General features: G+C 63.0%; 1 protein-coding gene across 1 annotated transcript in view; it reads left to right on the forward strand.

The window, feature by feature from the left end:
- EVI5L (ecotropic viral integration site 5 like) overlaps nucleotides 1-12358 on the forward strand; it is a 45714-nt gene extending 33356 nt beyond the window's left edge. The window contains exons 16-24 of the mRNA XM_030970518.1: nucleotides 2005-2133; nucleotides 4122-4298; nucleotides 4948-5008; nucleotides 5506-5627; nucleotides 6514-6572; nucleotides 8218-8278; nucleotides 10295-10390; nucleotides 11217-11312; nucleotides 12130-12358. Of these exons, the coding sequence (XP_030826378.1) occupies nucleotides 2005-2133; nucleotides 4122-4298; nucleotides 4948-5008; nucleotides 5506-5627; nucleotides 6514-6572; nucleotides 8218-8278; nucleotides 10295-10390; nucleotides 11217-11312; nucleotides 12130-12324 (996 nt within the window). The 3' untranslated portion in view covers nucleotides 12325-12358. The remainder of the gene's footprint in view (nucleotides 1-2004; nucleotides 2134-4121; nucleotides 4299-4947; nucleotides 5009-5505; nucleotides 5628-6513; nucleotides 6573-8217; nucleotides 8279-10294; nucleotides 10391-11216; nucleotides 11313-12129) is intronic.
- Nucleotides 12359-15612: the final 3254 nt, after the last annotated feature.

Below are 15612 nucleotides of genomic sequence, written 5' to 3' on the forward strand. Positions count from 1 at the left end.
CTTTGGGGACATTGGGGACACTGGGGACATTGGGGACATTGGGGACAGGCTAACCCCCGTCTGAGCGAGGAGCTCGTGGCAGTTGGAAGGTGACATTTGGCGGCACTTGGTGACATTTGGTAACTCCCATCTCTCAGAGCAGCTTGTGGCGGGTGGGTATAATGGGGAGGTGACATTTGGGGACATTTGGGGACATTGGGGACAGGCTAACCCCTCCGGCTGAGCGAGGAGCTCGTGGTGGGCAGGGACGATGGTGAGGTGACATTTGGGGACACTTGGTGACATTTGGTGACTCCCATCTGTCAGAGCAGCTCATGGCAGGTGGGGACGATGGGGAGGTGACATTTGGGGACATTTGGGGACATTTGGGGACAGGCTAACCCCTGGCTGAGGGAGGAGTTGGTGGCAGTCGGGAGGTGACCTTTGGTGATATTTGGGGACATTTGGGGACATTTTGGGGACAGGGTAACCTCGGTCTGAGCGAGGAGTTCGTGGCAGGTGGGGACAATGGGGAGGTGACATTTGGGGACATTTGGGGACATTTGGTGACTCCTGTCTCTCAGAGCAGCTCATGGCAGGTGGGGACGATGGGGAGGTGACATTTGGGGACATTTGGGGACATTTGGTGACTCCCATCTGTCAGAGCAGCTTGTGGCCGGTGGGTACGATGAGGAGGTGACACGTGGGGACATTTGGGGACATTTGGTGACTCCTGTCTCTCAGAGCAACTCATGGCAGGTGGGGACGATGGGGAGGTGACACGTGGGGACATTTGGGGACATTTTGGGGCAGGGTAACCCCCGGCTGAGCGAGGAGCTCGTGGTGGGCAGGGACAATGGTGAGGTGACACATGGGGACACTTGGTGACATTTGGTGACTCCCATCTGTCAGAGCAGCTCATGGCAGGTGGGGATGATGGGGAGGGGACATTTGGGGACATCTGAGGACATTTGGGGACATTGGGGACAGGGTAACCCCCATCTGAGCGAGGAGTTCGTGGTGGTTGGGAGGTGACCTTTGGGGACATTTGGTGACATTTGGGGACATTTGGTGACTCCTGTCTCTCAGAGCAGCTCATGGCAGGTGGGGATGATGGGGAGGTGACATTTGGGGACATTGGGGACAGGGTAACCCCCGGCTGAAGGAGGAGTTGGTGGCAGTCAGGAGGTGACATTTGGTGACATTTGGGGACATTTGGGGACATTTGGGGACATTTTGGGGACAGGGTAACCTCGGTCTGAGCGAGGAGTTCGTGGCAGGTGGGGACGATGGGGAGGTGACATTTGGGGACACTTGGTGACATTTGGTGACTCCCATCTGTCACAGCAGCTCATGGCAGGTGGGGACGATGGGGAGGTGACCTTTGGGGACATTTGGGGACATTGGGGACAGGCTAACCCCGTCTGAGCGAGGAGTTCGTGGTGGTTGGGAGGTGACCTTTGGGGACATTTGGTGACATTTGGGGACATTTGGTGACTCCTGTCTCTCAGAGCAGCTCATGGCAGGTGGGGACGATGGGGAGGTGACATTTGGGGACATTTGGGGACATTTTGGGGCAGGGTAACCCCCGGCTGAAGGAGGAGTTGGTGGCAGTCAGGAGGTGACATTTGGGGACATTTGGGGACATTGGGGACAGGCTAACCCCCGGCTGAGCGAGGAGCTCGTGGTGGGTGGATTGGGGAGGTGACACTTGGGGACATTTGGACATTTGTAACTCCATTGTAGAGCAGCTCATGGCAGGTGGGGATGATGGGAGGTGACCTTTGGGGACATTTGGGGACATTGGGGACAGGCTAACCTCCGTCTGAGCAGCGGGGGTGACTTGGTGGTTGGGAGGTGACCTTTGGGGACATTTGGTGGGGACATTTGGTGACATTTGGGGACCTTTGGGGACATTTGGGGACAGGCTAACCCCTGGCTGAGCGAGGAGTTCGTGGTGGTTGGGAGGTGACATTTGGTGACATTTGGTGACATTTGGGGACATTTGGTGACATTTGGGGCCAGGCTAACCCCCGGCTGAGCGAGGAGTTCGTGGCGCACCTGGAGACGGAGCTGGAGCGGTCGCGGCTGCGCGAGAGCGAAACCCTGGGGGCCCTCAAGGAGATGCAGGACAAGGTCCTGGACATGGAGAAGGTGACACCAGGGGGACACCACGGGGACACCGGGGGGACACCGGGGTGGCACTGGAGTGACACTAGGGTGGGAGGGGCACTGGGGACAAGGAAGGTCCCATGGGTGACCTTGGGGACATGGAGGGACCTTGGGGACAGGGAAGGTTCCAGGAGATGCAGGACAAGGTCCTGGACGTGGAGAAGGTGACACCAGGGGGACACCGGGGACACCGGGGTGGCACTGGGGTGGCACTGGGGACAGACAGGGTCCCATGAGCGGCACTGGGGACATGGAGGGACCTTGGGGACAGGGAGAGTTCCAGGACATGCAGGACAAGGTCCTGGACATGGAGAAGGTGACACCACGGGGACACAGGGACACCGCGGTGGCACTGGGGTGGCACTGGGGGTGGCAGGGTCCCAATGGGATGGGGAGGGTCCCATGGGTGGCCTTGGGGGACATGGAAGGACCTTGGGGACAGGGAGGGTCCCATGGGTGACCCTGGGGACAGGGAGGGGACAGGAGGGTCCCATGGGTGGCCTTGGGGACAGGAGCTGTTGTGGGTGGCCTGTGAAGGTCCCTCTGTCTGTCCCCACTGATGTCCCCATGTCCCCCCTGCTGTCCCTGTCCCTGCTGTCCCTGTCCCTGCTGTCCCCTCTGTCCCCTCTGTCCCCTCTGTCCCTGTGCCCTCTGTCCCCTCTGTCCCCTCTGTCCCTGTGCCCTCTGTCCCTGATGTCCCCTCTGTCCCTGATGTCCCCTGCTGTCCCCTCTGTCCCCTCTGTCCCTGATGTCCCCTGTGTCCCTGTCCCCTCTGTCCCTGTCCCTGTCCCTGATGTCCCCTCTGTCCCCTGTGTCCCTGCTGTCCCTCTGTCCCTGATGTCCCCTCTGTCCCCTGATGTCCCCTCTGTCCCTGTCCCTGTCCCCTGTGTCCCTGTCCCTGTCCCCTCTGTCCCCTCTGTCCCTGCTGTCCCCTGCTGTCCCTGCTGTCCCCTCTGTCCCTGATGTCCCCTCTGTCCCTGATGTCCCCTGCTGTCCCCTCTGTCCCCTGTGTCCCTGATGTCCCCTGTGTCCCTGTCCCCTCTGTCCCTGTCCCTGTCCCTGATGTCCCCTCTGTCCCCTGTGTCCCTGCTGTCCCCTCTGTCCCTGATGTCCCCTCTGTCCCCTGATGTCCCCTCTGTCTCTGTCCCTGTCCCCTGTGTCCCTGTCCCTGCTGTCCCCTGTGTCCCTGATGTCCCCTCTGTCCCTGTCCCTGTCCCCTGTGTCCCTGTCCCTGTCCCCTCTGTCCCCTCTGTCCCTGCTGTCCCCTGCTGTCCCTGCTGTCCCCTCTGTCCCTGCTGTCCCCTCTGTCCCCTCTGTCCCCTCTGTCCCCCTGTCCCTGATGTCCCCTCTGTCCCTGCTGTCCCCTCTGTCCCCTATGTCCCCTGCTGTCCCTCTGGTCCTCTGTCCCTGCTGTCCCCTCTGTCCCTGCTGTCCCCTCTGTCCCCTCTGTCCCTCTGTCCCTGCTGTCCCCTCTGTCCCCTCTGTCCCTCTGTCCCCTCTGTCCCCCCTGTCCCTGATGTCCCCTCTGTCCCTGCTGTCCCCTCTGTCCCCTCTGTCCCCTGCTGTCCCCTCTGTCCCCTCTGTCCCTGCTGTCCCTCTGTCCCTGCTGTCCCCTCTGTCCCCTCTGTCCCCTGCTGTCCCCTCTGTCCCCTCTGTCCCTGATGTCCCCTCTGTCCCTGCTGTCCCCTCTGTCCCCTCTGTCCCCTGCTGTCCCCTCTGTCCCTCTGTCCCCTGATGTCCCTCTGTCTCTGTCCCTGTCCCTGTGTCCCTGTCCCTGCTGTCCCCTGTGTCCCTGATGTCCCCTCTGTCCCTGTCCCTGACCTGTGTCCCTGTCCCTGTCCCTCTGTCCCTCTGTCCCTCTGTGAACCTGCGGCTGTCCCCTGCTGTCCCTGCTGTCCCTCTGTCCTGGCGACATGTCCCCTCTGTCCCTCTGTGCCCCCTGTCCCCGGTGTGCCCCTGTGTCCCATCAGCGGCAGCCGCTGCTCCCGGATGACTCCAGCGTGGTTCGGCTGCAGGAGGAGCTGCAGGAGCTGGCACTGAGGGACATCGGGGACATCGGGGACATGGGGGACACCTGGCAGGTGAGACATGGGGACATCGGCGACACCTGGCAGGTGAGACATGGGGACATCGGGGACACCTGGCAGGTGAGACGGGGACACTGGGGACATTGGGGACACCTGGCAGGTGAGACAGGGACATCGGGGACATCGGGGACATTGGGGACATTGGGGACATAGGGGACATCGGGGACACCTGGCAGGTGAGACAGGGACACTGGGGACATTGGGGACATCGGGGACATTGGAGACACAGGGGCAGGTGAGACAGGGACACTGGGGACATCGGGGACACCTGAGGGACATCAGGGACATGGGGGACAGCTGGCCGGTGAGACATGGGGACATCAGGGACAGCTGGGGGATGCCTGGCAGGTGTCCCAGCTGTCCCTGGCTGTCCCACGTGAGCACCCAGGTGTCCCCATGCCTGACCAGGTGTGTCCCCAGGTGTGACCAGGTGTCCCAGGGTGGGTCCCCAGATGTCCCCGGTGTCCCCGTAGCTGACCAGGTGTGTCCCCAGCTGTGACCAGATGTGTCCCCAGCTGTCCCCAGGTGTCCCCATACCTGGCCAGGTGTCCCAGGGTGTATCCCCAGATGTCCCCAGGTGTCCCAGCTGTCCCTAGATGTCCCCATACCTGACCAGGTGTCCCCCAAGTGTCCCTGTAGCTGCCCATAGGTGTCCTAGGTCTCCCAGGTGTCCCCATACCTGACCAGGTGTCCCAAGTGTGTCCCCCAGATGTCCCCAGTGTCCCCAGATGTCCCTATACCTGACGAGGTGTGTCCCCAGGTGTCCCCAGGTGTCCCCGTACCTGAGCAGGTGTGTCCCCAGGTGTCCCCATACCTGACCAGGTGTTCCCCAGGTGTCCCCAGGTGTCCCCGTACCTGAGCAGGTGTGTCCCCAGGTGTGTCCCCAGGTGTCCCCAGGTGTCCCCATACCTGAGCAGGTGTGTCCCCAGCTGTCCCCAGGTGTCCCCATACCTGAGCAGGTGTGTCCCCAGGTGTGTCCCCAGGTGTGTCCCCAGGTGTGTCCCCAGGTGTCCCCATACCTGAGCAGGTGTGTCCCCAGCTGTGTCCCCAGGTGTGTCCCCAGGTGTCCCCAGGTGTCCCCGGTGTCCCCAGGTGTCCCCGTACCTGAGCAGGTGTGTCCCCAGGTGTGTCCCCAGGTGTGTCCCCAGGTGTCCCCATACCTGAGCAGGTGTGTCCCCAGGTGTGTCCCCAGGTGTGTCCCCAGGTGTCCCGGTGTCCCCGTACCTGAGCAGGTGTGTCCCCAGGTGTGCGGGGGCCGCCTGAGAAGGTGTGTCCAGTGTGCGAGGGCGGCGGCTGCACGAGGCCGTGCTGGGGGTGCAGCTCCGCGAGAGCCAGGCCCAGGCGGAGCTGAGGGCGCTGAGACAGCGCGTGCTGCACCTGGAGACACAGGTGAGACACTGGGATGGACTGGGACAGACTGGGATGGACTGGGACAAACTGGGAATGGGGCTGAAGGCGCTGAGACAGCAGCGTGCTGCACCTGGAGACACAGGTGAGGGACTGGGATGGACTGGGAGGGACTGGGATGGACTGGGACAAACTGGGAATGGACTGGGACAGCGAGTGCTGCACCTGGAGACACAGGTGAGGGACTGGGATGGACTGGGATGGACTGGGAATGGGGCTGAGGGCGCTGAGACAGCGAGTGCTGCACCTGGAGACACAGGTGAGGCTCAGGTACCAAACTGGGATGGACTGGGATGGACTGGGATGGACTGGGACAAACTGGGAATGGAGCTGAGGGCGCTGAGACAGCGCGTGCTGCACCTGGAGACACAGGTGAGACACTGGGATGGACTGGGACAGACTGGGAATGGAGCTGAGGGCGCTGAGACAGAGGGTGCTGCACCTGGAGACACAGGTGAGACACTGGGATGGACTGGGACAAACTGGGATGGACTGGGATGGACTGGGACAAACTGGGAATGGAGCTGAGGGCACTGAGACAGCGGGTGCTGCACCTGGAGACACAGGTGAGGGACTGGGATGGACTGGGACAGACTGGGATGGACTGGGGATACTGGGAACTGAACTGGGAGCACTGGGAGAGCAGGGACCAGGGTTTGTGCCGGGTTTATCCCAGGTTAATCCCAGATCAATCCCAGGTTAACCCCAGATTAATTTTGTGTTCATCCCAGGATTTTGATGGGTTAATCCCAGGTTTATCCCGCGTTTATCTGGATTAATCCTGGCTTTATCCCAGGTTAATCCCAGGTTTAATCCCAGGTTTAATCCCGGGTTTATCTGGGTTAATCCCGGGTTCATCCCGTTCTAGGGGCGGATCCAGCGGTCGGTGCTGGGCCGGGCCGAGCAGGCCTGCGGGAGCAGGGCTGGGTTTGTGCTGGGTCTATCCCGGTTAATCCCAGGTTAATGCCAGGTTTATCCCAGGTTAATCCCGGGTTAATCCCAGGTTAATCCCAGGTTAATCCCAGGTTTATCCCGGGTTAATCCCGGGTTTATCCCGGGTTAATCCCAGGTTAATCCCAGGTTTATCCCGGGTTAATCCCAGGTTAATCCCAGGTTTATCTCAGGTTCATCCCAGGTTCATCCCAGGTTTATCCCAGGTTAATCCCGGGTTAATCCCAGGTTAATCCCAAGTTAATCCCGGGTTAATCCCAGGTTAGGCCCGGGTTAATCCGGGTTTATCCGGTTAATCCCAGGTTAATCCCAGGTTAATCCCAGGTTAATCCCAGGTTAATCCCAGGTTAATCCCAGGTTTATCCCAGGTTAATCCCAGGTTTATCCCAGGTTCATCCCAGGTTAATCCCAGGTTAATCCCAGGTTAATCCCAGGTTTATCCCAGGCTATCCCGGTTAATCCCGGGTTAATCCCGGTTAATCCCAGGTTAATCCCAGGTTAATCCCAGGTTAATCCCAGGTTTATCCCGGGTTAATCCCAGGTTTATCCCGGTTAATCCCAGGTTAATCCCAGGTCTATCCCGGTTAATCCCGGGTTAATCCCAGGTTTATCCCGGTTTATCCCAGGTTAATCCCAGGTTAATCCCGGGTTTATCCCAGGTTTATCCCGGGCAACCCCAGGTTTATCCCGGTCTAGGGGCGGATCCAGCGGTCGGTGCTGGGCCGCCTGCGGGAGCAGGGCTGGGTTAGTGCCAGGTTAATCCCAGGTTAATCCCAGGTTAATCCCAGGTTAATCCCAGGTTAATCCCAGGTTTATCCCAGGTTTATCCCAGGTTTATCCCAGGTTTATCCCCGGTTAATGCTGGTTCATCCCAGGTTCATCCCGGGTTAATCCCAGGTTTATCCCAGGTTTATCCCAGGTTAATCCCAGGTTTATCCCAGGTTAATCCCAGGTTTATCCCAGGTTTATCCCGGTTAATCCCAGGTTTATCCCAGGGGTAATCCCAGGTTTATGCAGGCACCGGTTTATCCGGGAGCAGGGCGGGTTAATCCCGGTTAATCCCAGGTTTATCCCAGGTTTATCCCAGGTTTATCCCAGTTTATCCATTTATCCCGGTTAAGCGGAGGGGTGTGCGTGTCACGTGGGTTTCCTGGGTTATCCGGTTAATCCCATTTATCCCAGGTTAATCCCGGTTTATCCCAGTTTATCGCCCCCGGTTTATCCCGGTCTAGGGGCCGATCCAGCAGTCGGTGCTGGGCTGGGCCGAGCAGGCCTGCGGGAGCAGGGCTGGGTTAATCCCGGGTTAATCCCAGGTTTATCCCAGGTTTATCCCAGGTTTATCCCAGGTTTATCCCGGTTTATCCCGGTCTAAGGGCGGATCCAGCGGTCGGTGCAGGGCCGGGCCGAGCAGGCCGGGAGCAGGGCTGGGTTTGTGCTGGGTCTATCCCGGTTAATCCCAGGTTAATCCCAGGTTAATCCCGGGTTAATCCCAGGTTTATCCCGGGATAACCCCGGTTTATCCCGGTCTAGGGGCGGATCCAGCGGTCGGTGCTGGGCCGGGCCGAGGGGCACTGGGGCCGCCTGGGGACAGCCTGGGACACTCGGACAGCACTGGGGACAGCCAGGGGCTGCAGGCCCAGCTCAGCGAGAGCCACCGGAAACACGCCGAGGCTCAGTGCAAGGTGGGGACAGCCTGGGGACACTGGGGACACTGGGGACATCGGGGACACTGGGGACAGCCACGGGGACACTGGGGACACTGGGGACACTGGGGACACTGGGGACAGCCACGGGGACACTGGGGACACTGGGGACAGCACTGGGGACACTGGGGACATTGGGGACACTGGGGACATTGGGGACAGCCACGGGGACACTGGGGACACTGGGGACACTGGGGACATTGGGGACACTGGGGACACTGGGGACAGCCACGGGGACACTGGGGACATTGAGGACAGCCATGGGGACACTGGGGACATCAGGGACACTGGGGACAGCCTGGGGACACTGGGGACAGCCTGGGGACACTGGGGACACTGGGGACAGCCACGGGGACACTGGGGACACTGGGGACAGCAGTGGGGACACTGGGGACAGCGGGGACATCGGGAACACTGGGGATAATGAGGACATTTGGGACACTGGGGACTATGAGGACATTGGGGACACTGGGGACACTGGGGACATCATCAGGGACATTGGGGAAGTTGGGGACAGCTGGGGACATCAGAGACACTGGGGACATTGGGGGCATTGGGGACGTTGGGGACATTGAGGACATTGGGGGACGTTGGGGACAGGGGACCTTAGAGATTGGGAGGACATGGGGGACAGCATTGGGGACAGCACTGGGGACATTGGGGACGTTGGGGGTATTGGGGACATTTGGAACATTGAGGGCATTTGGGACATTGGGGACATCATCAGGGACATTGGGGTATTGGGGACATTGGGGTATTGGGGACACTTGAGGACGTTGGGGACACTTGAGGATGTTGGGGACATTGGGATATTAGGGATATTGGGGACATCAGGGACATTGGGGACACTTGGGGCATTGGGGGACATTGGGGACATCATCAGGGTCATTGGGGACATTTGGGGACATTGGGGAGCCTGGGGACATTGGGGGTGTTGGGAACATTTGGGACATTGGGGACACTTGGGGACCTTTGGGACACACACAGGGATGTCCCCAGTGGCCCTGAAGTGTCCCCAGAGTGTCGCTGGCTGTCCCTGTTGTGTCCCCGAGGTGTCCCCGGGGTGTCCCTGGGGGTGTCCCTGCAGTGACAGGGCTGTCCCTGAGTGGCCCTGGGTGTCCCTGAGTGTCCCCAAATGTCCCTGGGTGGCCCTGGGTGTCCCTGAGTGTCCCTGAGTGTCACTGGGTGTCCCTGGGGCTGTCCCTGTGGTGACAGGGCTGTCCCTTAATGTCACTGGGTGTCACTGGGGTGTCCCCACAGTGACAGGCCTGGCCCTGGGTGGCCCTGGGTGTCCCTGGGCTGTCCTGGGTGTCCCCAAATGTCCCTGGGTGTCCCTGAGTGTCCCTGGGGGTGTCCCCACAGTGACAGGCCTGGCCCTGGGTGGCCCTGGGTGTCCCCACACTGTCCCCGCTGTGCTGGGGCTGTCCCTGGGTGTCCCACAGTGTCCCCACAGTGACAGGGCTGTCCCCGGGTGTCCCCGCAGTGTCCCTGGGGGTGGCAGGGCTGTCCCTGGGTGTCCCTGTGGTGTCCCCGCGGTGTCCCTGGCTGTCCCCACGGTGTCCCCGGGCTGTCCCTGGGGGTGGCAGGGCTGTCCCTGGGTGTCCCTGTGGTGTCCCTGGGGGTGGCAGGGCTGTCCCCGCGGTGTCCCTGGGGTGGCAGGGCTGTCCCTGGGTGTCCCTGGGCTGTCCCTGGGGGTGGCAGGGCTGTCCCTGGGTGTCCCCGTGGTGTCCCTGGGGGTGGCAGGGCTGTCCCCGTGGTGTCCCTGGGGGTGGCAGGGCTGTCCCCGCGGTGTCCCTGGGGTGGCAGGGCTGTCCCTGGGTGTCCCTGGGCTGTCCCCTGGGGGTGGCAGGGCTGTCCCCGTGGTGTCCCTGGCTGTCCCTGGGCTGTCCCTGGCTGTCCCCGCGGTGTCCCTGGGGTGGCAGGGCTGTCCCTGGGTGTCCCCGCGGTGTCCCTGGCTGTCCCCGGGTGTCCCCGGGGTGACAGCGCTGTCCCCAGAGCAAGGAGGAGGTGATGGCCGTGCGGCTGCGCGAGGCCGACAGCATGGCCGCCCTGGCCGAGATGAGGCAGCGCGTGGCCGAGCTGGAGATCCAGGTACGGGGACACTGAGGGGACACCGGGGGGACATCGGGGACACTGGAGACATGGGGACACTGGGGACATTGGGGACATGGGGACATTGGGACACAGGGACATCAGGGGGACATGGGGACATTGGGGCATGTGGGGGACATGGGAGACACTGGGGGGACATGGGGACATCAGGGACATTGGGGACATCAAGCACATCGGGACATGGCAGGGACATGGGGACACTGGGGACACTGGGGGCATTGGGGACATGGGGACATTGGGGGGACATGGGGACATCAGGGACATTGGGGACATCAGGGACATTGGGACATGGCAGGGACATGGGGACACTGGGGACATCGAGGACATGGGGACATGGAGGGGATGGGGGACATGGAGGGGATGGGGACATCGGGGACAATGGGAGCATCAGGGGGACCTGGGGACACTGGGGACATGGGGACATGGGGACGTTGGGGACACTGGGGGGACATTGGGGACTTGGGGGGGACATGGGGGCATGAGGGACATGGGGATATGGGGGACACTGGGGGGACATGGGGGTGGCATGAGGACATGGGGGTGGCATGAGGACATGGAGGGGACATGGGGACATCAGGGACATTGGGGATATGGGGGGGGCATGGGGACATGGAGAGGATGGGGGACCTTGGGGACATGGGGGACACTGGGGACATGGAGGGGATGGGGATGTGGGGATATGGAGGGACACAGGGGACATGGGGGGCACGGGAGGGGCCAGGCGGCCGTGGTGTCCCCTCAGTGTCCCCTCAGTGTCCCCTCAGTGTCCCCTCAGTGTCCCCTCAGTGTCCCCCAATGTCCCCAGCGGGAGGAGGGGCGGCTGCAGGGCCAGCTGGAGCACTCGGACGCGGCGCAGTACATCCGGCACCTGCAGGGCCACATCCGGCAGCTCAAGGCCCAGGTGGGACGCTGGGGACATCGCTGGGGACGTTGGGGACATCGCTGGGGACATTGGGGGGTCGGGGACATGGGGGGACACCCAGGTGGCACCCAGGGGGGCTGGGGCAGGTGACAGGGGTTGGGGACACCCAGGTGGCACCCACAGGTACTGAGGGACCCCCAGTCTGGCCCCAGTGCCGCTGGTGACATCCCCAGGTGCCACCAGCCGTGTCCCCTCAGTGCCGCTGGTGACATCCCCAGGTGCCACCAGCCGTGTCCCCTCAGTGCCACTGGTGGCATTGCCAGTGCCACCGGTGATGTCCCCTCAGTGCCACACGGCCTGGGGACAGCTGGTGACAGCGTGTTCCCCCTGTGCCCTCCCTCCTGTCCTTCTCTGTTGGCTTTTGTCCCCTCCTGTCCCCTGTCTCTGTCCCCGTCCTGTCCCCTGCTGTCCCTGTCCCCATCCCCATTCCTGTCCTTGTCCCCTCCCTGTCCCTGTCCTTGTCCTTTCCCTTCCCTTTCCCCTGTCCCCTCCCCTCTCCTGTCCCCTCTCTGTCCCTGTCCCTGCTGTCCCTTGTCCCTGCTGTCCCCTCTCTGTCCCTATTGTCCCCTGCTGTCCCCTCTCTGTCCCCACTGTCCCCTCTCTGTCCCCACTGTCCCCTCTGTCCCCTGGATGTCCCTCACTGTCCCCTCTGTCCCGTCTCCTCACTGTCCCCTGCTGTCCCCTGCGCTGTCGCCACTGTCCCCTGCTGTCCCCTGTCCCCTCTCTGTCCCTCACTGTCCCCTGTCCCCTGCTGTCCCCTGGATGTCCCTCACTGTCCCCTCTGTCCCCGTCCCAGATCCGGCTGCTGCGGGGGCCGCTGTCCTTCGGCGCGGTGGCCCTGGGGACGCGCCTGGGGGACGAGGACTCGCTGGGCTCCTCGGACGAGGAGCTGCCGCCGCCCTTCGCCCTGAGCCCGGGGGACATCGGGGACACCGGGGACACCGGGGACAGCAGCGACAGCGAGCCCGAGGTGGCACCAGTGGCACCGTGACACCCAGGGGACACCGGGGACAGCAGCAACAGCGAGCCCGAGGTGGCACCCACGGCACCGTGACACACAGGGGACATCGGGGACATTGGGGACACCGGGGACACCGGGGACACCGGGGACAGCAGCGACAGCGAGCCCGAGGTGGCACCAGTGGCACCGTGACACCCAGGGGACACCGGGGACACCGGGGACAGCGAGCCCGAGGTGGCACCCACGGCACCGTGACACACAGGGGACATCGGGGACAGCAGCGACAGCGAGCCCGAGGTGGCACCGACGGCACCGTGACACCCAGGGGACATCGGGGACACCGGGGACACCGGGGACAGCAGCGACAGCGAGCCCGAGGTGGCACCAGTGGCACCGTGACACCCAGGGGACACCGGGGACACCAGGGACAGCGAGCCCAAGGTGGCACCGACGGCACCGTGACACCCAGGGGACATCGGGGACACCGGGGACACCGGGGACAGCAGCGACAGCGAGCCCGAGGTGGCACCAGTGGCACCGTGACACCCAGGGGACATCGGGGACACCGGGGACACCGGGGACAGCAGCGACAGCGAGCCCGAGGTGGCACCGACGACACCGTGACACACAGGGGACATCGGGGACATTGGGGACATTGGGGACAGCAGCGACAGCGAGCCCGAGGTGGCACCAGTGGCACCGTGACACCCAGGGGACATCGGGGACACCGGGGACACCGGGGACAGCAGCGACAGCGAGCCCGAGGTGGCACCCACGGCACCGTGACACCCAGGGGACATCGGGGACACCGGGGACAGCGAGCCCGAGGTGGCACCGACGGCACCGTGACACCCAGGGGACATCGGGGACACCGGGGACACCGGGGACACCGGGGACAGCGAGCCCGAGGTGGCACCGACGACACCGTGACACACAGGGGACATCGGGGACACTGGGGACAGCAGTGACACCAAGCCTGAGGTGCCACACGCAGCACCGTGACCTGAGGGGACATTGGGGACAGGCCGGGGCCACCCCAGGGACCCACAGGGACATTGGGGACAGTGGGACACCTGTGGGTCCTGTGGCACTTCGGGGACATCAGGGGACCTGGAGGGACACCGAGGACACTGAGGGACACCTGTGACACCCGAGGGACAGCGAGGGGACACCGAGGGACAGTCGGGGGACACTGAGGGACACCTGTGACACCTGAGGGACAGCGAGGGGACACCGAGGGACAGTCGGGGGACACTGAGGGACACCTGTGACACCCGAGGGACAGCGAGGGGACACCGAGGGACAGTCGGGGGACACTGAGGGACACATGTGACACCCGAGGGACAGCGAGGGGACACCGAGGGACAGTCGGGGGACACTGAGGGACACATGTGACACCTGAGGGACAGCGAGGGGACACCGAGGGACAGCCCTGGCCTGGCTGATCCCGCACATGGAGATCCCAGGACGGGGACAGAGGGGACAGGGACGGGGACAGGGACAGGGATGGGGACAGGGACAGAAGGGACAGGGATGGGGACACATCTGGCACAGGGACAATCCCAGGGCACAGCTGGATCTGGGACAGGGACACACCTGGAACAGGGATGGGGTTGGGGACAATCTCGGGGCACCCCTGGACACGACAGGGACAGGGACAGGGACAGGGACACTGCTGGACACTGGACATGGCCAGAGCCCAGGACACAACTGGACACAGGAGCAGGGACAGACCCAGGACAGGGACAGATCCAGGACAGGGACAGGGACAGGGACAGATCCAGACCCAGGACAGGGAGAGGGACAGACCCAGGACAGGGACACTCCCAGGACAGGGACAGGGACAGATCCAGGACAGGGACAGGTCCTGGCACAGGGACAGACCCAGGACAGGGAGAGGGACAGATCCAGGACAGGGACAGACCCAGGACAGGGACAGGGACAGACCCAGGACAGGGACAGATCCAGGACAGGGACAGATCCTGGCACAGGGACAGACCCAGGACAGGGACAGACCCAGGACAGGGACAGATCCAGGACAGGGACAGACCCAGGACAGGGACAGGGACAGACCCAGGACAGGGACAGACCCAGGACAGGGACAGGGACAGGACAGGGACAGGGACAGGTCCTGGCACAGGGACAGACCCAGGACAGGGACAGACCCAGGACAGGGACAGATCCAGGACAGGGACAGACCCAGGACAGGGACAGGGACAGACCCAGGACAGGGACAGACCCAGGACAGGGACAGGGACAGGACAGGGACAGGGACAGATCCTGGCACAGGGACAGGTCCAGGACAGGGACAGACCCAGGACAGGGACAGGTCCAGGACAGGGACAGACCCAGGACAGGGACAGACCCAGGACAGGGACACTCCCAGGACAGGGACACTCCCAGGACAGGGACAGGGACAGACCCAGGACAGGGACAGGGACAGACCCAGGACAGGGACACTCCCAGGACAGGGACAGACCCAGGACAGGGACACTCCCAGGACAGGGACAGGGACAGGACAGGGACAGACCCAGGACAGGGACAGATCCCAGGACAGCCCTGGACACTGGACACGGCCGGATCCGGGGCTGTTCATCCCAGGCTCGGTTCCCTCCTGGATGCTGCGGGACCAACAAGGACGTGACCGGATCCACCTGGACACCCCCGGGTGGGTCCTGGACCCCTCAGATGGATCCCAGACCCCCCCAAATGGATCCCAGACACCCCCAGATGGATCCCAGACCCCCACATGGATCCTGGACTCTTCAAATGGATTCTGGACCCCCTGGACTCACCAGGCGGATCCTGGGTCCCCCTGGAGCCCCCAAATGGATCCTGGACCTCTCTGGGCGGATCCCAGATCCCCCAAATGGATCCCAGACTCTTCAAATGGATCCTGGGCCTCTGTGGGTCTCTGGGATGGATCCTGGACTCTGAACCCCTCCCGGATGGATCCCGGATCCCCCTGGACCCCCGGATGGACCCGGATCCCCCTGGATCTTCTGGATTGATCCTGGACCTCCCAAATGGATCCCGGATCCCCTTGGACCCCTTGGATGGATCCTGGACCCCCAAATGGATCGCGGATTCCAGATGCCAAATGGACCCCTGGATGGATCCCACCCCTGCCCCCTCCAAATACCCTGAATTATGGATCCCAAATGGATCCCGGATCCCCCTGGACCACTCGGATGGATCCCAGACCCCTCTGGGCCCCTGGGCAGATCCCAGATCCCAAATGGATCCCCTGGATGGATTCTGGGCCCCCTGGATGGATCCCAGATCCCAGATGGATCCTGGACCCCCTCTGGACCACTC

This window comes from Camarhynchus parvulus, unplaced genomic scaffold, assembly GCF_901933205.1.
Source record: "Camarhynchus parvulus unplaced genomic scaffold, STF_HiC, whole genome shotgun sequence".
NCBI classification, from domain to species: domain Eukaryota; kingdom Metazoa; phylum Chordata; class Aves; order Passeriformes; family Thraupidae; genus Camarhynchus; species Camarhynchus parvulus.